General features: G+C 35.5%; 1 protein-coding gene across 1 annotated transcript in view; it reads left to right on the top strand.

Moving 5' to 3' along the window:
* The window catches only part of LOC126884766 (RNA polymerase II elongation factor ELL2), a 69,060-nt gene extending 41,636 nt beyond the window's left edge, over positions 1-27,424 (top strand). The window contains exons 2-9 of the mRNA XM_050650984.1: positions 2,638-2,691; positions 9,824-10,071; positions 10,178-10,489; positions 10,705-10,951; positions 11,285-11,502; positions 13,217-13,894; positions 17,136-17,307; positions 26,860-27,424. Of these exons, the coding sequence (XP_050506941.1) occupies positions 2,638-2,691; positions 9,824-10,071; positions 10,178-10,489; positions 10,705-10,951; positions 11,285-11,502; positions 13,217-13,894; positions 17,136-17,307; positions 26,860-27,015 (2,085 nt within the window). The 3' untranslated portion in view covers positions 27,016-27,424. The remainder of the gene's footprint in view (positions 1-2,637; positions 2,692-9,823; positions 10,072-10,177; positions 10,490-10,704; positions 10,952-11,284; positions 11,503-13,216; positions 13,895-17,135; positions 17,308-26,859) is intronic.
* Positions 27,425-27,662: the final 238 nt, after the last annotated feature.

A 27,662-nucleotide genomic window follows, 5' to 3' on the forward strand; every position in this document is an offset into this window, starting at 1 on the left:
CCCGACTTTGGTATCGTTTTGAAAAATACTGGAAGCTGGCCATAATTCACCACTTCATGATCCATTAGAGTCCATTCAGTTCGATTACAATCAGTTTTTACATCGTTAAAACATATCGCTATGTTCTTAACATTGTTTGGAACGTTTGTATAAAGGACATTGTTAACAATAGCTGTGAGAATGATAAACGATGCCGTTAATTGAGACATCTTGCTGGTTGAATTCTTTTTAATGGGTATTGTGTTTTTGGTAGTTTTCTTGTAGACAAATGAAACTCTGCAAATCGTTTTTCAATTGCGGTTCTATCTTCGTACCACTGTATATCCGCTTTCAACTTTTGTATTTTTTCGCAAAACTCTACCAATCTACACTGTACGGAAGACATTGATGAAATGAAGCATCTTTTACTTAAACTAATATATAAATATACATATATATTAATTTTATATTTGTTTGAAATTTTCCTTAGTCCTGACCTGTTCCTAATAAAATATTTATGTGTTAAATAGTATGTGCATCTTAATTGGAATTTCCTATTAGCAAGCGTCATTATATTTTCTGCATCTGTTTATTACTAATTATACAATAAACGCAATCGTGGGAACGACATATAATATTTATAGTTGGTGCATTAACGTATGACATCATTGGAATGTGGATGTATCCGGTTCACTCGTGGGAACGACATATAATATTTATAGTTGGTGCATTAACGTATGACATCATTGGAATGTGGATGTATCCGGTTCACTCGTGGGAACGACATATAATATTTATAGTTGGTGCATTAACGTATGACATCATTGGAATGTGGATGTATCCGGTTCACTCGTGGGAACGACATATATAGTTGCCGTTGCGTCAGCGTCCACATTGCAATATATTTTTATTACTTGGAGGTACTCACGTATTTTTCTTTGAATTCTAAAAGCACATTGTAGAATGCAGGCGGGGTGCATTCGTTTGTATGAAATTATAATACTAAAAAATCGTTGCTTTTTGCCGACACCGTATCTACATTGCCTAATTTTGTTACATAACGCCATTTTTACCGCCCCCGGAGGCCCCACCCTATGGGATTCTTCTTCAGAGGTCTCAACGCCGCTGGCCGCCAACACGAATTCTCATCCCCCTACAGGGTGCGACAGGGTGTACTTCTTAGGGTTCTTTTATAACGATAGGGTTCTTCTTCAGAGACCCCAACGCCGCTGGCCGCCAACACGTCTACTTCTCACCCCCTACAGGGTGCGACAGGGTGTACTTCTTAGGGTTCTTTTATAACGACAGGGTTCTTCTTCAGAGGCCTCAACGCCGCTGGCCGCCAACACGTCTACTTCTCACCCCCTACAGGGTGCGACAGGGTGTACTTCTTAGGGTTCTTTTATAACGACAGGGTTCTTCTTCAGAGGCCTCAACGCCGCTGGCCGCCAACACGTCTACTTCTCACCCCCTATGACGACAGGGTGTACTTCTTAACGACAGGGTTCTTTTATAACGACAGGGTGTACTTCTTGCACCAGAGGCTACGGCCTCAACGCCATCCTAGCCATCAAGCTGGCCGCCATCTTGGATCTTGGATCTCAGATTCCCATATCTCTACTACTGACTTTCATCCCTGTCATGTTATTACTGTCAAGAAACTATTCAAAATAATTGTTTTTCGATACAAAATAGTTATTTTCCTAACAAGTGCAGAAAGTCATACTTTTCCGCACGCGACTGCAGTTTGCCGAACGACGCGAAGCGGGAGTTCGGCAAGCAGTCGAGTGCGGAAAGGAGACTTTCTGCAAGAGTTAGGAACAATATTTTTTCTATAAGTCTTTAAAAAATGACAAAATATTAATCAATTAATTTAATTAATATGAAAATACATACACAAATTAATTCTTTGACAAGGTTGTCAAAACCAAACTTTCAATATAATTAGTTAGCATGACGACGATCTTGGTTTCCATGACGATGATTCAAAACGACTGTTATTGTCTACCGATTTGACTTTCGAATATTATGTCAAAATAATTTTATTTCATCGAATTGTCGCGTTAATTTCATTAAAACAGGAACACAAGAAGATACATTTGAAATAAAATAGTAAATAATATCTAAATATTAGTTTATTGTATGTATTATAATTATTTTAAGGCCATATTAAAATATCTACACGCGTGCGGAAAAGTAAAACGCGTGCAGAAAAGTGAAACTTTATAAACTAAAACGCGTGCGCGAAAGTAAACATTTTTGCACGCTCGTAGAAAAAATACATTAGTTAATAGTATTACTACTCTGTTTTAAAATAATTGTATTCAAACACCAAGCATACTATAATACTTTAATTAATGCTTTTACAACTTTAACAAAATGACAACTATAAACGATAAAATTATTACTGTATACCTCTATGATTGCAACCCACCCAAAAAAAAAAAAATAAAAAGGAAAAATTACGTTTTTGGGGATAGAGGAGTGGGTGGTGGACTAAAATTGCACTGGGTCTTATTTTTTAATCACATAGAACATAAAAGATAAAACAATTGAATTCTTTGAGTGAGGACATTTTGCCTATCTATACTGGAGGCACCCTTTGTTGGAGTATTTAGTAAGTACAGTAATTATTAATGTTATTTTTATTTATTTCAGAACAAATTTTACCACCATAAACCGACAATCAAGTTCTTAGGCAATGAAAATGGGGTAAGTGTTAATAACATTTTAATTTTTTTGATGGTGATAAAGCTAAAAACAACTGACATACTTTTTTCCGTAGTCTTTACTTTAGTGCATTGTTGTCTTTTCCGTTTTTGAATTTCCGGTCGTGCCAAACAGGAATTTGTGCCATTAAAAAACAATGATATATTTTTATCATTTCCATTCAAAATCAGTATTTTTCTCGTCAGCTGATAGCGATAAGGTACCTAAGATGATCGACAACAATGAGTGGAATTAACAGATCTTACAAGATAAATATCACAAATGACGCAGGTGTAGGTAAACGTCGTATGCAAACATTGGACACTCATGTTTTGAAGCAGCCACTGTTTTAGTATTCAATGAACAACAAAAAAAACATTTAAAAAGTTTTTTGTATATAAAAATATCACAAGGAAAAAATTCCTGTACTGGCTGTATACCATAAATCACAAAAAATAAAAACCTTATCTTGTAAAAGGTATATTTAAAATCCCTAAAAAGGGCTGTATCACAACAAAACGTTTTCGGAATCAATATTCCATCGTCAGTGTTGTCACCTAAAATAAGTGTAACTCTATAAGTAAATCTCCAAATACTTTGATGTCGGGTCTCTGGATTCTTCGGTCTCCTCGTTACTTCTTTTCTTATTTACATTCACATCTAGTAATACATGTTTCTTCAGCCAAAATAAATATATATCTTCTTTTATCTATTTTGTTGGATCCTTCTATTAATAAATTATACCAAATATTAAGCTTATAACATCAGCTTAACTAACACCTTAGAAAAGTACAACTCTGTATTTACAATCTATAATTTTCAAACTATGTAATGATAATTGCCTACCCTAAAGAAAGTATTAATTCACTTCTGTTTGATTCATAGAGTGAGCCTACATTCCGCGCTTCCTGACGACAAGATCTCTTCGACTGGTTTGCGGTATCTCTTTCTAGCACATTGTATCGAGAATCTATAATGACATTCAGTGTGAGTATAGGCACGGAAGGGGCGGACTCCTATCGCAGCTTTACTATGCGTAAGAGTGAAACAGCACTGATCCAAAGAAAAAAGATGCTGTCGTCACTGCGCTCTGAATGACACTCCGTCTATCATTATTTAAGTCTATGGTTTGATTCTATAATTTTTAACTTTTATGCATCTTACTTGTTCAGGGTAGATTAATTTTAATCCCAACAAATTTTTTCACTACTGTTATTATTTTAAATATTAACATAAAATTTAAATTCTTTTGGCTGAATTAACTACACATATTATTACATTCTGTCAAGGTACGGTATCAGTCTAGTGCTGACATACTTCAGAGGGCCATTCCGGTCAGTTGTCACCTAAACTCTGCCATGTAAGGTTCTACCTATAATTTCCCAACCAATATGGTTGATGTCATGTGATACCAGGGGTTAATCTGGAAATCTTTTTAACATCCTTTAAAATCAGATAATATAATAGTTTTGTTCTAGCAATCAGTCAAACTAGTCAGAAACCGTCAGCAAACAGTTGGTCAGTGAGAGAACATAATACAGTCACCAGTACTATCCCCTCTACTCGCGCTGGTCGACTATTCGCTGATGGTTTCAAACCGTTTGAAACTGATGCTAGAACAAACCTATTGTAACCCCAACTGTTTAATATCAATTTAAGGGTTTTTGCCCGTACATTTTGGTGGCTTAAAGCATGTAAACCTGTAAGTATAACTATCTATTCACTTTTTTACCTTTGTCAAAATTCAACCTCACGTTTGTTTTACTTATAGAGTCATACTTATTTTAGGTGATAACACTGATGATGGAATATTGATTCCGAAAACGTTTTGTTGTGATACAGCCCTTTTTAGGGATTTTAAATATACCTTTTACAAGATAAGGTTTTTATTTTTTTGTATATAGTCAGAAAATATAGTCTTCTTCCTTCTTCTTATGCAATCCACTAATGAATGTTCGCGATCACGTTTGACCATTTTTCTCTATCCCTTGCAGTATGTATTAGGTCTCTTATGTTTTTTAGTCCTGTCCATTGTTTGACATTACGGAGCCATGACATTTTCTTCCTGCCCACTCCCCTTCTTCCTCCCTTCGATTTTTCGTTCAATTAAGGTTTGCAGAAACTGGTATCTTTCATTTCTAATTAGGTGCCCCAGGTATGCCGTTTTTCTCTGTTTAATTGTGCATAGCAGTTGTCGTTCTGTACCAATTCTTCTCAGGATTTCTTCATTTGTTATTCTTGCGGTACAGGGAGCTTTAAGGATTCGTCGATAGATCCACATTTCAAATGCCATCATTCTCTTTGCCTTATCCCTCTGCGGGGTCGGCTTCCCTAATTGCATTTCTCCACACAATTCTATCTTGGGTCATATCAATGTTAATCCCCTTTACCAACATGTCCTGCCTTATCGTCTCCCCCAGGTCTTCTTTGGTCTTCCTCTCCTACTCCTTCCAAGAATCTGCACTTCAGCTATTCTTCGAATTGGGTGATTAACGTCTCGACGTTGAACATGACCAAACCATCTTAACCTATGCTCTCTCATTTTGGCATCAATTGGTGCCACACCTAGACTTCCACTAATGTACTCATTTATAATTTTATCCTTCTTTGTCACTCCACTCATCCATCTAAGCATTCTCATTTCCGCCACATGCATTCGTTGTTCCTCTTTCTTTTTCACTGCACAACATTCAGTTCCGTACATCATAGCCGGTCTTATGGCTATTTTATAGAATTTTCCCTTCAGCTTCATTGGAATTTTTCTGTCACACTACACACCACTCGCTTCCTTCCACTTCATCCATCCAGCCCTAATTCTACTGCATGCATCTCCATCTATTTCTCCATTACTCTGCAATACCGATCCTAGGTACTTAAAACTATTGCTTTTCACAATCATTTCACCATCCAAAGATATCATTTTATTTGTAGTAACTCCATCTTTAAATGAACATTCCAAATATGTACTCTGTTTTTGTCCTACTAAGTTTTAAACCTTTTTTCTCCAGAGCTTGTCTCTACACTGTTCCAGTTTTTGTTCTAAGTCTCTTTCACTATTTCCTATTAACACTACATCATGAGCATACATTAGGCACCATGGAATGCTACCCTGTAGTTTCGCTGTTATCTGGTCCAAAACTAATGAGCATAAATAAGGACTAAGCACCGAGCCTTGGTGCAATCCTACTTTCACCTGAAATTTATCAGTCTCTCCCACACCTGTCCTAACACTAGTCGTTATGAGAATGATGATGATTGTTGTACAGTCCATACAGCTTCGATGAGGACCAAAGTCAGCTTGTTCATTGAGGACATTTTGAAGTATCCTGTGACTAATTCTGATGAGGAGGAGCTTTTCTAATAGTTTAATATACCATGCTGAGTAGGGCTATGGGGCGTTAGTTTTCTGACTTATCATTTGGTTTGCCCTGTTTTCGAATTGCAATGATCTTTGTTCGTGTAAGTGAGGAAGGAATGTTGCCTGTAAAATATTCTCTTTATCTGGCTCTTAAAATGTTATGTTTCATAACCATCTTAATATAAGATATCTGAATAAATATTTTTATAATCAGGCATCAAACCTATCTAATGAGATATAGATTGTTTTTTAAAAGAATACACCTCTTAGTTTTATACATAAGAAGTCAATTGAGGCCCTTAGAGCTACCAGTGGCGGCTGGTCAGAGGAGGTAAGGGAAGCTTAGCCTCCCCATAAATTTTTTACACATGCTACACTGTTTTGTTTATTTTGCTATTTTGCTTTGCGTTAGAGATATCGGAAAAAGTTATTTGAACAAGTTGTTCCAAATAATGTTCTAACCCCACATACCAAATTTCATCATAAAATTCGCACTTTTAGTTTTTTCATTATTTGTAGTCAGGATCCTAAAACTGGAGCGCTGCTGGCCGGAAAATCTCACTTGCTAATGCTCCGCGCAGCCCAGCAGCGTTTACGGAGACCCGGTCTCCTTAGAGCTGCATTATAGTTTAACGCACACACTGCCCGGAGATTGGGCAAGGACGGCTGATCGGCCAGCAACCTCCTCTGCAATTTTAGGATCCTGACTACAAATAATGAAAAAACTAAAAGGGCGAATTTTATGATGAAATTTGGTATGTGGGGTTAGAATAATATTTGGAACAACTTGTTCAAATAACTTTTTCCTATATCTGTAATGCAAAGTAAAATATCGGTAATTTACCGTGTTTTTGGATTCGCAGTAGGCCGCTTTTAGAATTAAAAAAATTCAGTTTATTATCTTAAAAAATGTGAACCTTCAACCTGTATGGACTGCAAAAGTTCAAATCTGTATTTATTTTGATATGCATATCTACTTATAGAGATAGAATTGTTAACAAATAAACGACACAAACTTTCCTAATACACTTTTACAATTTGACTAACTATTTTTAAAATGATATGATATTATGAAATTATGAATTATGATGATATTATAAAATGTAAATAAAAAATGGTCAAAAAAATGGGGCCTTAAATTAGATTTTTTTTGCTAGTGCAAAGGGTACCCCCCGTTAAGATAGGCAAAATGCCCTCACTCCCAGAATTCAATATATTTATTTTTTTTACGTTCTATGCAATTAAAAAATGAGATAACGCGGATTTTTAGGTCGCCACCCCCCTTACCCCTCCCCCCACAGCCAAAAAGGTAGATTTTTAGATTTTATTTTTTTTTAGTTGGGTTGCAATTGATTTAAAAATTTCAAAAAATTCACACATGTATCTGATACTTTTACAAAACATGTCCATTTTTTATGGACCCGTAGGTCGAGTGTACATAACCTCAAAATTTTTTTTAACTTTTTTAAAGCTTATAACTTTTTCTTGGAGGGGGCTGCAGGTCCAATTTTTTTGCATTTTGTGTATTTTATCAAAAGCTATCTCTCTGACTTTTTTTCAGATTTTTCCGTTACCTGCGCCATCTTGAAAAATCCGGAAAACTGTTTTTTTAGGGGGTTTTTGGGATTTTATCCATTTTATAGACTGCAACATAGATCAACTCAAGGTTTTGTTAATAGATTATGTAGAATTTGAAATAACTGAGTATTTTAGGACTATCAAAAATTGGGCAAAACACCCCAAGCCCCCCAAAAACCATGTTTTTTTTAAGTTATATAAGGGTTTTTGTTGGCTTAATGATATTTTTTGAGGTCGATACAGCCTAAAAATTTTGAATTTTTTTCATTTTTTTACTTTATATGTGATTAAAAAATAAGACTCATCGTATTTTTAGCCCACCACCCCCTCCCCCTGCCCCCACAAAAACGACAATTCTTCTATTTTTTTATTTAGTTAAGTTGCAATTAATTTAAACATTTTATGAGGCTTCTAAAAAACAAATCTATTTTTTATAGACCCGTAGGTCAAGTGTACACATAACCTCAAAATTCCTTTTTTATTTTTTTAAAACGTATTTTTGACTTCGATCGATACTTGTTTTATCGATATTTTTTAGAACGTCCAATGAATTGTACATCTCTCTCGCGGACGACCGCCTCAATACGTGCTTAGCGCTCATTTTTAATTATTAAAATTAATAGTTAATAATAAAATAATGACAAAACTTTCTTCAGGCTCTTGTAGGGGGGGCTTTAAACTTTGATTTGGTCACTTTCTGACTTTCCTAATAATAATTTTTAATCGAGTTATTAAGCCTTGAAAATGGCCATTTTCGCGTTTTTCAAATTTTAAATCGCGTGTAACTCGACAACAGTCAATTTTAGAGCAAGATCATAAGAGACCTTTTTTGTTCAGGTTGATCCAGATAATCTAAAACAGATTTGTCCGAAGTGAAAAAATTGATTTTTTGAATTACAGCTTGATAGCTTGCAAAATTGATAGCTTTAGAACAACATTTTCGATTTAATTGCAAGCCAACTTAAAAAAATAAAATCGAAAAATTTACGTTTTTGGCTGTGGGGAGGGGTAATAGGGGAAGTGGGCTAAAATTGCGGTGTCATAATTTTTTAATCACATAGAACGTAAAAAAATAAAAAAATATTCTGGCTGTATCGACCTCAAAAAATATGATTAGACCCGCAAAACCCTTACAAAACTTTAAATAAAAAAATAGAAGAAATGACGTTTTTGTGGGGGCAGGGGGAGGGGTTGGTGGGCTAAAAATGCGATGAGTCTTATTTTTTAATCACATAAAGTAAAAAAATGAAAAAAATTCAAAATTTTTAGGCTGTATCGATCTCAAAAAATATCATTAAGCCAACAAAAACCCTTATATAACTTTAAAAAAAAACAATGTTTTTGGGGGGCTTGGGGTATTTTGCCCAATTTTTGATAGTCGTAAAATACTCAGTTATTTCAAATTCTACATAATCTATTAACAAAACCTTGAGTTGATCTATGTTGCAGTCTATAAAATGGAGAAAATCTCCAAAAACCCCCTAAAAAAACAGTTTTCCGGATTTTTCAAGATGGCGCAGGTAACGGAAAAATCTGAAAAAAATCAGAGAGATAGCTTTTGATAAAATTTACAAAATGCAAAAAAAATTGGACCCCTCCAAGAAAAAGTTATAAGCTTTAAAAAAGTTAAAAAAAATTTTGAGGTTATGTACACTCGACCTACGGGTCCATAAAAATGAACATGTTTTGTAAAAGTATCAGATACATGTGTGAATTTTTTGAAATTTTTAAATCAATTACAACCCAACTAAAAAAAATTAAATCTAAAAATCTACCTTTTTGGCTGTGGGGGGAGGGGTAAGGGGGTGGCGATCTAAAAATCCGCGTTATCTCATTTTTTAATTGCATAGAACGTAAAAAAAATAAATATATTGAATTCTGGGAGTGAGGGCATTTTGCCTATCTTAACGGGGGTATAGCCCTTTGTCTAGATATTTTACAGTTAGGTATAGCCTCCCCTATGGTAAAAATCACGAGCCGCCACTGAGAGCAACAGTGGCCTAAGCAACAAATTGAGCATTTTTATATAAATATATCAAAAAAGCAACATTATTAGATCTTCGGATTAACTGGGGCCTACACAAACTACCTCTATATTTCACTAGATGGCGCTACATAATATCTTATTACCTTAACAAATATTACCATTTCCAGGTCTAGATTTAAATTTTCTTCCATAATTGTTGTATTTCCTTCCAGGAACTATCATTTCCGTCTTTGCACCACAACATGGGCAGCACTTCCTTCAGCTTCTCCATGTCGAGCACGGCCGACATGGAAGGACCTGGAGGAAGCTTCGAGTGCATCAAACAGGTAGGGACTCCGCGAGGCCCCCTGGAAGGCCTCGGATCTATCCCACACAAAATACGTATTCATGCCAATGACGACGTCTACGAAGTTACCCGAAACAGAATGACTGAAGCCGAAGATAAATATAAAAACAAATGGTGAGTTTTTTTTTAAATCTACTTCAATCATTTTAGAAAACTATACTTTCTAAAGTTTCACAAGTCTTGTGAGGTTTTGTTAGTATATTTAATTATGTAATTTCAGCACAAGAGAAATCAAACCGAACCAGACAGATATAGGCCGCAAAGTGAAGGTAAAGCAGAGCAGAATGTCGATACATCCGGTGCGCAGAGAGATGCCATCGATGCGCGACAGCCTTCTGAAGCAGCCGTCGTCACAGCCGTATCAGCCGAAGCCCTCCATTGCGCCCCCTCCGCCTGCCTCTGCAGTCGTCCACTCTTCGACCAATGGTCATCTGTCCAACGGCCTAGGAAGCAACCATGTCAGTAGCTCTAGGCCGCAAATGAACGTCGCTAAAAAGCTCTCTGTCCCGGAGATTCCTAGGCGTCCTCCTAAGTAAGTACTCATACTGTATCTACTCAATAACTACTGTTTTTAGACTAAGCACCGTTTTGAAATAAAAAAAGACCCACGTTGGGCGCCAATGTGTAACCACGTAGCAACCAATGGATAACGGTGAAGCTCTCACCTAGATCATTGGATGCCAATTGTTTCACAATAATTACCTCTAAATTATTAGGTTTTTGATAAATGAATAAATTTTTCAATAGTTCCCCAATCTCCAATCGAAAGCCGCAGACCCTGACTCCTCCCGGTGGCGGTAGCGATGGAGGCAGCTCGGGAAGTGGTCAATCGCCTACTAGTACCCTACCGGGATCGCCGCCCCTCATTTCCACGACGTCAGCAGCCAACAAACGACCAGGGTATCACGAGGGCTCTGATGGCTTTTCCTACAAACGGCAGCGAATCGCCCACAATGCACCCAAACATCACCCCGACCCGTTGTACCACCAGCCGGTAAGATAAGCCTTTTTCACTTTTATCTTTACTCATATTTTGAGTACTAGGAAATTTCTTTCGGACCATTTTTCCTAGACGAATGTAAGCGGAATGTGACTGCATATTGTAGAGTCCTTTTCGCTTTCTTTATTCGTCGTCTCTTGTCCTATAAATTTTAAAAGTCAGAGATTAAAGATGTTACCAGAAAGAAGTTCCAACAAGAAAAGTTTTCAGATTTAAATAATTATTTATTATTTAAATAAATTTTGTATCTGGGACTTTTCTCTTTTCTTTTTTACTTGACTTCGTTCTGTGAATGAGATGTAAGAACTGGCTATTCTGGTTGTTTAGGTGGAAAATAACAGTCAACGGCGACCAGTGACAGACTCCAGAGATGCCAGCAACATGAACCCTAGAAGTAGGGAGTCGCCGTCCAACGGTAATGGTATAGGTGGTGGGGGTAGCTATGGACTCAATGGACATAATGTTAATAGTTTAATGGATGTCAAAGCGAAGCGTGAATGTAGCGATGAGGAAGACGATGTTGGGAAGAGGACGTGTGATAGTCAGTAAGTCTATTAATAATTGAATCCATCCAATAATTAAATACAGTGCACGCGTAAAGTATGGAAACAAAATTAGTTTCCTATACCCCATAAAAAATAATCTAGAGGTGTCAAATCCGGTGATCTTGCTGGCAATTCGATAGCTTCTCTTCCTCCAATCCAATGATTTGGAAATGTATTGTCGAGAAACTCTCGAACGCCTAGAAGATAATGAGGATATACATAACCAACATTTTGTTACTATATCATACAGGGTGTCACAGATATCTTACCTCACAATAAAACACTGAAAAACGTTTGTTTTCTATACTTCCACAAAATTTATTACAACTATGTTATTACTACAGCTGTTTCGGCAAAGTGCCTTTCTCAAGTGATATATTTTACAATGTGTTTGCCTTATTAAGTCTTTAACTGAAGAGGTTGAGGAGTGGGGAGCTGTTTGTCTCGAGTTGGTCATTCAGAATTATATCTGTATTTTTCAATTTATTAATTTCCATTGATTCTAAAAGTGAAAGCTTAAGGCCTTTATTTTGAATATGTAGAATTTGAAACTCTTCATTGAAAGAATGATTATGATCTAGAAGGTGAAGTGCGTATGTAGAAGTGTCTGTTTTTCTATTGTTGAAAGCCCTTTTGTGTTCTGCTATCCGTTTGTCAAAAGTTCTGCCAGTTTGACCGATGTAAGTTTTCGGACAGTCACCACAAGTTAGTTTGTACACACCACTCTGTAGTTGCTTTCTCTTTCGGCTTTTATTGTTTTTAATATGTTTGCTTAAGTTGTTGTTAGTTCTGAAAGCTGGTGTTATTCCTTTCTTTTTTATGTATCTGGATATTTTTGTTGTTATTTTGCCAGTATATGTGAGAGAGCAGAAGGTACTGGGTTCTTTCTGTGGTGGTGGATACACTAATTTCAAGGCTTTCTTATGGAGTTTTTGGTTTAAAATATCCACCACCACAGAAAGAACCCAGTACCTTCTGCTCTCTCACATATACTGGCAAAATAACAACAAAAATAGCCAGATACATAAAAAAGAAAGGAATAACACCAGCTTTCAGAACTAACAATAACTTAAGCAAACATATTAAAAACAATAAAAGCCGAAAGAGAAAGCAACTACAGAGTGGTGTGTACAAACTAACTTGTGGTGACTGTCCGAAAACTTACATCGGTCAAACTGGCAGAACTTTTGACAAACGGATAGCAGAACACAAAAGGGCTTTCAACAATAGAAAAACAGACACTTCTACATACGCACTTCACCTTCTAGATCATAATCATTCTTTCAATGAAGAGTTTCAAATTCTACATATTCAAAATAAAGGCCTTAAGCTATCACTTTTAGAATAAGTGGAAATTAATAAATTAAAAAATACAGATATAATTCTGAATGACCAACTCGAGACAAACAGCTCCCCACTCCTCAACCTCTTCAGTTAAAGACTTAAAAAGGCAAACACATTGTAAAATATATCACTTGAGAAAGGCACTTTGCCGAAACAGCTGTAGTAATAACATAGTTGTAATAAATTTTGTGAAAATATAGAAAACAAACGTTTTTCAGTGTTTATTGTGAGATAAAATGAACTTCCATAAGTAACGGTCGAATCCATCAATCAGATATCTTTATGTTTCCATACTGTATGCGCGCACTGTATATGCCAATTGCGAGTTGATTGTATCTTTTGGTGGTAAATTTACTTATTTTCCTTGCAGTTTTGATGTAATTCAAGAAAAGACATTCGTGGATAGTCGTAGTATATCTCCGGCCGTGAAGATGCTGCAGGCCGACAAGTGGGATCGTGACAAGCCGCCTAGTGATCGACCAAACGGCATCGTAAATCGAATACCGAACGGTGTCAACCGATCGCAACACCAAAATCGGCCACAAGACGTGGCTAACGATAGAATCATTGATAGAGTCAGTGATAGAGTCAACGATAGGATCAATGACAGAGCCAACGATCGAGTCATTGATCGAATCAATGATAGAGTCAATGATAGAGTCAATGATCGACTCAATGATCGAATCAATGATAGAGCCAATGATCGAGTCAATGATAGAGTCAATGATCGAATCAATGATAGAGTTGATAGAGTCAATGATCGAGTCGAGAGAGTCAATGATCGAATCAATGATAGGGTCAATGATAGAGTCAATGAGCGGGTCAATGATCGCATCAATGATAGAGTCCACGATCGCATCAATGATCGAGTGAATGATAGGATCAGTGATAGAGTTGTTAATAACAAATACACGAATGTCACATCTTCGACAGAAAATAGGATAGCTAGAGTGAGTCCCGACAGCCAAACTGAAGGATTGCCCAATAGCGATGTGGATGGAAACTTCAATAACGAAAGCGAAAACGAAGAATTTCCTGATTATAAAAAGTAAGTTCACAAAAAATATAACTCTTCTTCGTATTCTTGACTGGTTTTACAACTCGGGATGGGTCTTCGCCACATCCCCTGTAGCCTATAGCCCTCTATCTTCTACGATTTTGCACATCCATTTCCCATCGTACTACGCCAGTCAATGGGAGCAAGAATAGGATATTATCTCCGAATTCTATCCTACTGCATGGATTTTAATAACATTTTGGAAATAGCCTCTACTTATCTCCTAATTTAAAGTACCCTATGCCTATGTGTGCTTTTATCTTGGGGGTGGTTACCACCCCTTCTCAGGGGTGAAATTTTTTTTTTGTTAAAATAACTACGGAACTCGCTAGAGAACCTAACTCTAAGCAAAAACTGTTCTATAATTTTTTTTTGAAACCTCAATACTTTTTGAGTTATTCGTGATTGAAAATTGACAATTTTCATTGAAACATAACACCTTTTCGAACAGTTTTTCGCAAATACCTTAAAAACTATGCATCTAACTAAAATAACTATATAAAACATTTTTGTAGGTTATAAAAAAACAAAGAGACGCTTGCCTTCACAAATCTTCCACTTATAATACAAAAAGTGATATGGTAGGTGAAAAGAGTTTGTTTTTTTTTTTGGTACATGCCCAAATTGGTGTATTCAACTTGAAATAACAGAGAAACGGTCGATTTTAGGTGCATAATGCTATCAATACCTTTTGTAGTGCTTGAAAAGACCTTTAAAATGAGCAATATTAAAGATCCATTTCATTCAAACTAAGCGAGGTATTATGCTGCAAACAAAATTGATACAGTTGAGTCCGCGAGTCTTTACCCGTGCGTCATCATTTAAAGCATATGCAATTTAAATTTACTAAACGCGACAGCAAGTGACTTATTGTCACTTGCTGTTGCGTTTAGTAAATTTCAATTTACGACTTATCATCGACTTAGTTCGTATGCTTTAAATGATGACGCACGGGTAAAGACTCGCAGACTCAACTGTAACTAATGTATTTTAAGAAAAAATGAGAAGTAATTTTAACCCCCATCCACCAGAATGTAAATGCATCGTTTTCCTTCTGCAATACCTTTTATTATAGTGTTATTTCTATGTTCAAAAAGTTGGACGGGTTTAAAATGAATGATTTAAAAAAAAATAAGATCAAATTATAGAGCGCATTTTTAAATTTTCTTAAAAATCTTCCTTTTTCTCCATGTAACTTGAAAATGATAAGAGATACAGTAATGAAAAATAAAAACGAAATTTTTATCTAAAAGAATCTCACATTTTTGTGTGGTATCTTTTTTCGTATCTCTTATCATTTTCGAGTTACATGGAGAAAAAGGAAGATTTTCAAGAAAATTTAAAAATGCGCTGTATAATTTGATCTTATTTTGTTCAAAAACCGTTCATGGACACTATATTAAAAAGTATAGTAAAACCAAAACGATGTATTATAATTCTGATGGATGAGGGGTTAAACATACTTATCATTTCTTCTTAAAATACATTAGTCATCAATTTTTTTGTAGCATATCTCGCTTAGTTTGAATGTAATCGACATTTAATATTGCTCATTTTAAATGCCTTTTCAAGCACTACAAAAGTTACTGGTATTATTAATTATTATACACCTAAAATCGACCATTTCTCTGTTATTTCAAGTTGAATACACCGATTTGAGCATGCACCAAAAAACAAACTCTTCTCACCTACCATATCTCTTTTTGTATTATAACTAGAAGATTTATGAAGGAACTAATCTCTTTGTTTTTTTTATAAGGTAGAAAAATATTTAGTATAGTTTTTTTGTTAAATGTATAGTTTTTAAGGTATTCATTTCATTTTTCAATGAAAATGGCCAATTTTCAACCACGAATAACTCAAAAAGTATTGAGGTTTCAAAAAAAAATTATAGAACAGTTTTTGCTTAGAATCAGGTTCTCTAGCCTCTTCCGTCTCTATTTTAACCAAAAAAATTTTCAACCTCGAAAAGGGGTGGAAACCACCCCCAAGATAAAAGCGCACATCGTCATAGGGTAAACTTTGTTTCTTAAACTAAACCCTACTTACTGTGAAAATATCAAGTAAATCGATATAGTAGGATGGAATTCGGAGCCAAATACCCTCAATGACTGCCCTATACCTAGAGATGTGTAATACTGTGTTGAATGGCACTCTCGTATTAACACTTTAGAGTGTGTCGATCGTATTCATACAATTGAACTGACACAGTGACACCAATGACAGAGTTCAACACACCAACACAGCGTATTAAAATCTTATATGTATGATTAAAATACTTTGTGGTAGTGTCATATGCAGTGTTGCCTGTCGACTTCAGTAGACACAGTGTCTATTGTCCTATTCTATCTCGTCTCTTTTGTCTGTTGATGCACATGTATTTGGTTTTCTCTTCATTTATCCTTAAACCAGTTTTCTTTGCCTCTACCTGCAATTTATTGAAAGTTTCCTTCACATTGGTGACTGTGCTTCCCACAATGTCAATCTCAGCCGCGTATGCTAGTAGTAATTTTGGTCCATTTACTGTCAGTAATTCTGTTCTAATTTGTGCTGTTCTTACTACTTTCTCCAGGATTATATTAAAAAGGAGAGGTGACAGCGCATCTCCTTGTTTCAGGTCACTGCTTATTTCGAACGATTCTGAGAGTTTGTTACCTATCCGTACTCTGGATCTACAGCCGTTTACGCATATCTTAACAAGCTGGATAAGTTTTTTTGGAAATGAAAGTTCTGCCATTGCATTCCACATCTGATCCCTTTTAATGCTATCGTACGCTTGTCGGAAATCTATGAAGAGATTATGGATAGTTCTATTGAATTCCCATCCTTTTTCAAGCAGCTGTCTTAGAGTAAAAATCTGGTCTATGGTCGATCTATTTTTTCTGAAGCCGGCTTGGTATTCCCCAATGAAATCTTCAACAAACGGTGTTAGCCTACTTAATAGGATGTTCGATAAGATTTTATACGCCATATTAAGTAAGGAGATGCCTCTATAATTGGAGCACTTGGTTTTGTCTCCTTTTTTATGGATGGGGATTATTACACTTTCGTGCCATTTTGTTGGTATTTTCTCTTCTTTCCATATAAGTGTTATTAGTTTGTGTATTTGTATATGTAAAGTTTCTCCTCCGTACTTAATGAGCGACTGCATTATCAATGATATGATGAGTCTTTAACATAGATATATTAATAGATTATTTCTTTTTTGTTTACATTTTGATTATTTTCTCAGGCAATACGTTACCATACAAGATGCTGATCAGAGGAGACGGTATAAGGCGGACTTCAATGCCGATTATACCGAGTATCGTGATTTGCACAGTATTGTAGAGAAGGTTTCCAGGAGGTTCGCTCTGTTAGAAGAACGCCTGAAGAAAGAAAACGAAAATAGTCCTAAATATAAAGTAAGTCGATTATAATATTACATACCTCATTCTGTAACTTTTAACAAATCGAATAAAAATACCAAGTCGAATCGTAGTTACCCGAAACCGGAATGTTTGATATCTATCGCGTCATTTTTCGTGTTTGGATTGGCATTCTGTAACTCACATCGTAAGCAGGTTAAATCGAAATTGGCAATTTCTATTTCACGCGGTCAAGAGGGGGTGGCAACCCCGCATTTTCAAGCGAAATTAGTGTTCTGACCTGTTTGTTGCTGGTTCCATTGACCGTTGCCATATCTTCAATTTTTCATACTATCACATTACATACAGTTACATTTTTAAAAATAGTTTTGAAATAACAAAGAAGAAACGTTTTGAAAAGTAAACAATAAAATATTAGTGTAAATATTGGACACAAAAACCTCAAAAGATGATAAATGGTTTTAAATCAAAGTTAATTAAAATTGTTGTAAAAAAGAAGATAAACTGATAAATAAAAAAGATAAATGAGGATAAGATGTATGATGTAAGATATTACTAATAATTATACAATCTTAAGATTTGATTCCAGCTAAAATAACTTATAAACAACTTTTCCCAAAAACAGCGTCTTTTCTATAATTATTTTCTTTTCTATAAGCGTTGATTAATACAAATACAAGTAAACTGGAATACTATATTTATCAATCAACACTGTAAGTCTCTCTTTATATCTTAAACGTTCTTGTACAATCTATTTTTGTACATTATGCCATTGATTGAAATTGTACAAGAAATAAACAAAAAAGTTTGGCAACACTGTGACTGGCAAACATTCAGCATTCAGAATCTGAATTTCGGATGCCAAATCAATTTTAAGGGTAGGTTTGATGCATACTTAGTGTGACCAACTAGCCCGAAAAATCCGGGACATGGCCCGAATTACAAAGTCGTGTCCCGGCGTCCCGGATAAGGCTTCCGGGCCATCCGAATTTTCAACGTTTTGGTAAAATTGTATTTTCAAATTTTGAATATGTTATTCTTCTAAGACTTCGCATCAAATTGAATTGGTGGGACGAAAAAAGTCGACAATTTCTAGAGTGTAATACTAACACCACATTCAAAACACATGCATTTTATGTCGTGGTATTATAGTTCTACGAAAACTCAAACTCTGGACTTTTTCCCGTTTCTGTATTTTAATTATCGTCTTCTGAAAAGATGATGTAAAAACATGAATATGTACTAATGATAACTATATTCTTATAAGTTTCTATTTACATGGAAGTCCAACATCAGTTGATTTTATAATTTTTCCTTTTTTGAGAACGATTTCCGGATTGGAAGTCGAAACGTCAAAAACTAACAAAAATGTGATTATTATTACAACTCATCCCATCAAGAAAATTTTTATCAACATAAAAATGTTAAGTAATCAATAAAATGATGATATAGTTCTATATTAAAAAAAAAATAGCCCGATTTTCATTAAAAAGTCCCGGATTTCAGGTATTTTTTTCAGCCTTGTCCCGAATTCGACTGAATTGGAGTGGTCACACTATGCATACTCGTACATGTCTAAATTAAATATACAATTCCCTAAGTAAATACCACCACAGACTAAAAATTAAGCAGATACAAAAGGTAAAAGTACTATAAACAATGATAAATAAGTAGTAATAAATTATTTTTAGTAGATATAAAATATAAACGTCAAAACAAAATACAATGCGCTTGCGTCAAGCACAGTTCCGACTATTGAAATCTAATTTCGACAGGGTAAATGGTGTCGAAGTAATTTCTATTCACTATTCCGATTGTGGAGATACCGAGGGAGTTATGGAATACCGATTTTAACTATTTATATTCGACTTGGCCACTTCTATTCAATTTTCCTGACTTGTATCATCGAAATGAGTTACAGAAAATAGGCATGATTATATACTTTATTTTTGAATGTCGAGAAGAGATTTCGGAGATGTCGATAGTAGGGGAGCAGGGGGCTAGTTGTAACAATTTTCATAAAATCAAATATATCTTGACAGCTATTTTCTCAATTATCAGGAATTAAACACTAAACGCTAGTTTAACTCTTTCTGAACAAAATTGAACTGAAGAAAAGTTAAGAAGACTGTTATTTTTTAATCAACTAGCATTTTACCAAAAAAGTGCATTGTTACAACTTACCACGCGCTTGGGGTTAGTTGTAACATCTCTTGGGGCAGGTTGTAACATTACGAAAATTCGAATTTTTTGGAATATTTTGAAGAAAATACCAACGTTGGTCTTGTTGAAAGATGTTGCTCGACTTAATAAGGTGGCTTCTGGTGTTCTTAAATATAAATGTAGATTTCTACGCATAAAATTTTGGACCCAATCTAGACCAACTGTATAATTTTGGTACCAAGAAGAAGGAAGTTGCTTAGCACTGAGTTTCACAGCATATTGGTAAAGCAGTTTTCGCATCTTCATGGGAATTAGTCCAAAATATACTTCGGTGCACTTCAGAATATACGAAGCCATTTTACTTTCTTCTTCGGCTGTAAAAACTATCCCTGGTTTAGTACAGCCCACTTGTAGACTCTTAAAATGTTTTTCTTTTTTTCTATATCGTTATAAAGATACATGACACAGTCCGTGCTGTTTTACTTGCTTGCTTTATGCTACATTGATTATCTAAAATTTCCGCTGAACCTAACTCGTAGACTTCACTTCCTGACTTTGAGTTGCCCTTTCTCATTTTCTTTTATGTTGTCTCGTTCTGGACTATTACTAAACTAAATAATACGTTTTTATATTGTAGATCATACATTTAGTAAGATTCAGCGCAATTTGTAACATGCTACAACAAGCCCCAACGTTTTGTTACAACATACCCCGTAGCACACTTTTGTATATTTATTAAAATAACTGTAAAAATATCTTGCTAATCGTAAAATCGTTAAGCAACATCAAAGTGTAACTAAATTTAGAAAAGAAATGAACACCGAAAGATTCATTTCCGTTTAAAACAATAGCGATAACCAAAATTTTATGAGAGTCAAATTTTAAATTACCTCATCCAAATGAAGCACGTGCACAAAACTACTATTTGCAACTATCGGAGGATGGCTGGCTAGACGGTGTCATTTACAGGGCGATAAGAGAATAAGATTGAGTCAGCTAAATTAGTTAAAAACGGTCAAATAACCTATGAAAAAGCTGTGTTACTACTTACCCCTGTTGCAACAAGCCCCTTGTTCCCCTATGGTGATTTTTAAATTTATTGCAATAGGTCAAATTTTTATTGAAAGCATAGCCTTCTTGTCGTGGACTACGGATAAAAACGACTGAAACGCAATGAAATGATAGATCGCGCTACCACACACTACGTGAAGTACTAAACGCACTCCCATGAGTGTTTCTTAATAAAATAAATTAAAAGAAATAAATATTTTATATAATATGTAGCTGATATCTTTCGCTAGAGGGTCTTTAACTAAGTGTTTGGTGATCAGGACAAACCTTGGGCTCCACACAAAGTGTGTGTACAGCGTGTCAAGCTACTGAGAACATTGACAAAAGGTATACGTAGCTCTTTATCCTTCGGCATTCCTATGGTATGGAGGGAACCAAAAAACCATGGAGACGACTTTCACTCCCGCGATGTCAAAGGTTTTAATTCGAAAAATAAACATACAATTCAATTTCCTGATGTACCGTCTGATAAACGACATGTACCTCATGGACCACCTTTTTTTACACCATTCATCAGCAATCATCAAACGAAGTTTTCATCGTCAGTCATCAGTTTTCACGGAAAAAGAGAACGATTTTCTTTTAAAAAACCAACAATAATTGTCTAACTGTCTAACGGATTATACTGTATTGTTTTTTTTAAATAACTCAATTTTGCAGGATAGTCGTCGCTGGGCCATCGAGGTGTAAACATCGTTAAAGCGCTTCGAAAAACCGGTGATTAAGAATTCTAATTATCTTATCAACAACAATAAAAAAAACAATTAGCAATAAGTGAGAAAAACAAAACAATATGTTCCCTTCGGGGAATCTTAATGGGTTCAGAAATGGACAACCAGTTTATCAACAACAAAACATACAGAGTGATCCAATAAATCTACAAATGACACACGCAACCAATAACCAACTACAGTGGCAGCCAACAATGATGAACCAACCAGAAAATTCAATGAACATGAATATGCCAACTATGCAACAACAGTATCATACAACTCCTATCCAGACACTAAATACAAACTATTACTCTCAACCAGTTCAGCAGCAAATACCGACATCAAGTAAAAATAGTGCAAATATCGAAGACAGAGAAACTCACTATATGACATCAACCAGCGAAGATGAAGAAGAAAATCAGACAAACAGTAAAAACGCATGGCAAGTCATGGGAAGCAATAAAGGAAGAAAATACATAACAACAAACAAAATCCAAGCGAAATTGAAACAGGTAACCGATTTCAATCGCTGTCGAAAGAAACAGAAGAAAATACTGGAAACGCAGAAACCAACAAAATACCAAAACCTCCACCAATATTTGTACACGGGGTACAGGATTTCAACGAGATGACAAAGCAATTAGAGGAAATAGCGAAAAAAGAAGAATACCAGACAAAAAGTTTAATAAACAACGTTGTCAAAATAAATTTTGAAACGCCAGAAATATACCGAAAATTGGTTAAGGAGTCCAAGGGAAAAAATATATACCATCACACGTACCAACTAAAAGAAGAACGAGCCTACAGAATCGTGATCAGATACTTACATCACTCAACCAATACTGATGACATAAAAAGTGAACTATCTCAGTTAGGGCACAAAGTGAGAAACATAGTCAATGTAAAACAACAAAAAACCAAAGAACCACTTAATCTCTTCTTTGTAGATTTAGAACCCGCGCAAGACAATAAAGATGTCTATAATATAACAGGCCTACAGAACAGAGTAGTACTCATAGAACCTCCACGAACTCAAAAAAACAGTATAATACAGTGCACGAGATGCCAACAATATGGACATGCCAAATCATATTGTAATAAACCATTCGTCTGTGTAAAATGCGGAGACTCACACAATACCACCACGTGCAAAAAGTCCAAGGAGACGCCAGCCATATGTGCGTTATGCAATGGAGGCCATCCAGCCAATTATAAGGGATGTGATCACTATAAGAAACTTACCAAAGGAAGCAACAAAAACAATGGAGCGCATCAAAACCCATCAGCAATCTACACAAATGATATATACACAAGAAACACACAACAACGATCCGATCCACTGCCCCAGGGCTTGAGCTACGCTGAAGTAACTAACACAACCAAACAGAAGATACAACCACTGTGTTAAACAAGTTTTTGGAAGAATTCAAGAATCTATTCAACCAACTAATCCAACAAAATAGCATGGTCCTCAACATGCTTACCATGCTTATCAACAAAATGAAATAAATGGCTAAGTTTCTTCGAATAGCCCAATGGAATGCCAACGGCCTTCCAAGCCATACAGAAGAAATGAAAATATTTCTAGACATAAATAAAATTGACATATTTTTAATTAGTGAAACGCACTTTACAAACAGAACTTATTTTAACATACCTAAATATAAACTATATCATACTGAGCATCCTGACGGCACAGCCCACGGAGGTACAGCAATACTCATCAAAGAAAATATTAAACATCATGAACTACTGAAGTACGAAGAAGAACACATCCAAGCAACAACAGTAAGCGTTGAAGCACTTCCATATAATGTCAACGTAACAGCTGTGTACTGCCCTCCTCGCCATAATCTAAAACGAGAACACTATGAAGAATTTTTCCAAACCCTAGGACCAAAATTCATTGCTGGGGGAGATTACAACAGCAAGCATACCTTGTGGGGGTCACGACTTATAACAACAAAAGGCAGAGAACTGGCACATGTTATACAAAATAAGAATTACTCATTTATCTCAACGGGAACACCAACATACTGGCCGACCGATCCCAACAAAAAACCAGATTTATTGGACTTCTTCAGAACAAACGGTATCGGTATACAGACATAACACCAAGCTATGACCTAACTACTGACCATAGCCCAATAATAGCAACGGTAAGTACAACAGTTATCACTAAAAAACCAAAACTCCATCTGCATAACAATAAAACAAACTGGGACACTTAACGACAAATAATTCACGATACTATCGAAATAACAACGAGGCTGAAAAAACCGGAAGAAATAGAAGAGGACTATAACAAATTTATAAACATTCTACAGTATGCAGCTAAATCAGCTACCCCACAAAGTAGTCCCAACAGAAACATAAGTAATATACCTTTAGAAATAAAAAAACTGGTAGCTGAAAAAAGAAAGGCCAGATCTGCATGGCAACGAACACACACCAGACAGCAGAACAAGATACAATCGCATCAGCAACAAATTAAAATCAAAGCTGCAAGAAGTCAAAAATGAGTCATTCACGAATTACATCACCAATCTATCAAGACAAGACAACTCTATATGGAAGCCCATAAAAAGTTAAAGAAAGCCAATAACAGCATTACCTCCAATACGTAAAAATTCAACACCACCAGGACCATGGGCAAAAAGTGATAAAGAAAAGGCTGACCTCTTTGCCGAGTATTTATTTAGCAGAAGTTTTTACTCCACTAAATGACGACCAAGTACCAGAAGCGAACCAAATATTATTAGAAGAACCACTACAGATACAGGACCGAATAAAACCATTTACTCCAAAAGAAATTAGAGACGTAATTGCAACCCTAAACCCAAAGAAGGCACCAGGTGAATATCTGATAACCGCAAAAATGTTAAAAAGAAATACCCAAAAAGGGCATAGTTAAACTACTGCACATATTCAATGCAATGCTCAGATGTGACTACTGGCCCAAAGCACTCAAAATTGGACAAATAATTATGATACCAAAGCCTGGTAAAAACCCTCTAGATGTCTCATCATATAGGCCTATCAGCTTATTACCAACAATCTCCAAGTTGCTTGAAAGACTTATCCTAAACAGAATAAATGCAGAAATAAATAAGTCCACAAAATTGGATCCCAGATCATCAGTTCGGATTTCGACAAAGCCATTCAACAATACAACAGTGCCATCGCATAGTCAACGCCATCAACCAGTCACTTGAAAACCAGCAGTACTGCACAGCAGCCTTTATATACATCAGTCAGGCTTTTGACAAAGTCTGGCATCCAGGCTTGTTATGCAAAATAAAAAGAATTCTTCCAGCAAGTTACTACAACCTACTGAAAGCTTACCTACACGAACGGCAGTTTAAAGTAAAAGTTAATGAAGAGGTCTCGGAATACAAGCCTATTCACTCTGGCGTACCACAAGGGAGCATACTAGGGCCATTATTGTACATACTATATACATATGACTTGCCTACAAATGATAAAACAACCATCGGGACATTTGCAGACGACACTGCTATTTTTGCCAAGCACGACGATCCTATTGCAGCAACACAAAATCTCCAAGAGCATCTAAAATCACTTGAAATGTGGCTGAAGAAGTGGAAGTTTAAGGTAAACGAAACAAAATCATCCCATATAACATTCACTATCCGGATTGGAACCTGCCCACCGGTAACCATCAATCAAATAAAAATACCACAAAGTAATCAAGTCAAATATCTAGGGCTACACTTTGACAGTAAACTCAACTGGAATCACCATATAACAAAGAAAAGATTGCATCTTGACCTAAATACCAAAGAACTTTACTGGCTCATCGGAAGAAAATCCCACCTTTCAATAGAAAACAAATTGCTAATATATAAAGCAGTGATAAAGCCAATCTGGACTTATGGCATTGAACTGTGGGGCTGTGCTAGCAAATCCAATACCGTGATTATCCAGAGAGCGAATCCAAGATACTTCGAGCAATAGTTAATGCACCATGGTATGTATCAAACCAAACTCTAAACACTGATCTAAAAATTTCATATGTATCCGAGAAAACAACAGAAAACACCACAACAAACTAGAAGACCATCCTAATCCATTACTTCATCCACTACTGCAACCTGTCCACAATAGAAGACTCAGAAGAAGCTGGCCATCCGACCTAAGAGGTAACTGAAACATCGCTGGATGTTTATCTCCACGTCACCACATTTACAATAATTAATTTAATGTAAGACCAACAAATTGACTTTTAGATGTTTGTTTTATATCTGATTGTCAATAAAGGGAGATAATAAAAAAAAATTGCAGTGCAATTTTCTATTAAATAATATACTCGTAGTTTGAATAAAAATTTTTGGAAGTTTCTATGAAAATTTCACAGTTTCCCTGAAATCCTGACGTGCTGGAAAATACTAACCACAGATTCGTGATCAGCACACCCCATTTACTATCGGACCCCGTTTACTATCGGACACTTGAAATATTTTTCATGAAAAAAAATGTATGTCGGTGTTACTTGATTAAACTATCCGTACATACGTATAATAGATGACAACAAGAATTTAATAAAATTAAATATGAATAAATAAAATAAAACAAGCTAATCTCTAGAATCATACGAAGTGCAATTAAAATAAATATTTATATACATTGTATTAATATACAGTATCTAATTATGGTTGAAATTAAGGGGGGGGGTATGGTTTGAAATCAACAAAGTATATTTTTGCGAATTTTTTTTAAACTATGCTAGAATTAATTTATTTTTAAATAAAATAAACATATTCAGTACAATTCAAAGAATATTCAAAAATAATTTCAAGGCAAAATATTGAAAAATAAGCCAAATGTCGGTGGCAAATTTTTAGACAGCTCAAAAAAGGTGTGTGTTTGTGTTTTATTGGCACTGGTTTTAGCAACCAACTGGCCAGTCAATAGCTCAAAAAATGGATTTTGCGTTGGACATCAGAACACTCATCATTGGATCATGTGCAACAAAAAATTCAAAAAGATTTTATTGGCTTATGATTTTCTCGCGGTAACGCTACCGATTTTTTTAGTTTTAACGATTTTTAAGTTTTTGGTATCACACATAAGTCAAAATAACGATTTTTTATTTTTTTATAAAAAAGGTGCAAATCAACATATTTATTATTGTTAAAAAGAAATATCTCGACAGCGTTACCTCACGAAATGTCTTAAAAAAATCTATGCAAAATTTCAGGTGGATCGATCAAGTAGTTTTTTAGTTATAATGTCGACCGCCTTTGAAAAAAGCAGTTTTGAGAAAAACGCGTTTAAAGTTTGGACGACTTCATTTTCATTTTATTTTCTGTCTGTAAAATCGTAAAGTGTGCTCACCGGAATATGCTTTTGAATCACGAAGTAATTTACAAAAGAGAAGGGGAACATCTGTTGAACGTTTCTCACTACGCTCAAGCGCGCTGGCGCGAACCTGCTGCAAAGCGATTCGAAGGAGGAATATTCAACGTGCTGTATATCCGGTAATTTTGATCGGATCAATCTGAAATTTTCAGAGAGTATTCTTCGGGATATGTACTTTCATCTAAAATAATAAAGAAATAAAAAATTTCAAAATTTTATACCCCCTTAACCGATGAGTTTATTATTGTCGTGTTTGTAGGACATCAAAAAGCAGATAGTTCGTGAATACCAAGAAAACAAGAACCTGGACCACCAGCGGACGATGCGGCGGTTCCAATATCTGCACGACAAGTTGTCGCACATCAAAAGACTAGTTATGGAGTACGATCAAGAGATGACGGACTCCCGGTACTGACGCTGGGCGCTGGCGGCCCCCGGCCCCCTCCCGCCCTACTGCCTTTCTACGGACATTCGCCAAGAGGACATCACGAAATGTATCAAACAAATTTTATTCCTATTCATTTAATTTTTCTTTTTTTTTTTCTTGTTCTTAGTGCAATTTTGGAGTTGCGTGCCACGTTGCGATCTGACAATTTTTTGACTGGTGGTTGAGCGGTTTAGGAAACGAGGTTGAATCGCAAAGACATACGAGATGTTCGAATACACACATACATCAATTTACCATTTTTCTGATATAGCACAATCAAGTAATTGTTTCTACTATCAGACTGTAAGTCCCACCTAAATTTTGTACAGCTACAGTTAGGGTAACATATTATGTTTATATTATTGTTGAGGCATTAATAAAAGGTGATAAAAATTGAGTTTTATATGTTTTTATTTTTGTTGTCATACTGTCCAGTACACTATGGTGTCTGTCATTTAGGCCGTTTATGTCAATTGTCATTTATCATCTGTCACTAAGTTAAACGTCAAATAAAACGTAGGTTTTGGTATTAAAATTCAAGACTGCTGTTCCTCAACTTTGTACAATTTTTTGAATTTATTATCTCAGTATGGTTCATTTTAGCCCATAGACAATAACAGATGGAAGAAATGGTG

The sequence above is a fragment of the Diabrotica virgifera genome, chromosome 5 (genome assembly GCF_917563875.1).
Source record: "Diabrotica virgifera virgifera chromosome 5, PGI_DIABVI_V3a".
NCBI classification, from domain to species: Eukaryota; Metazoa; Arthropoda; class Insecta; order Coleoptera; family Chrysomelidae; genus Diabrotica; species Diabrotica virgifera.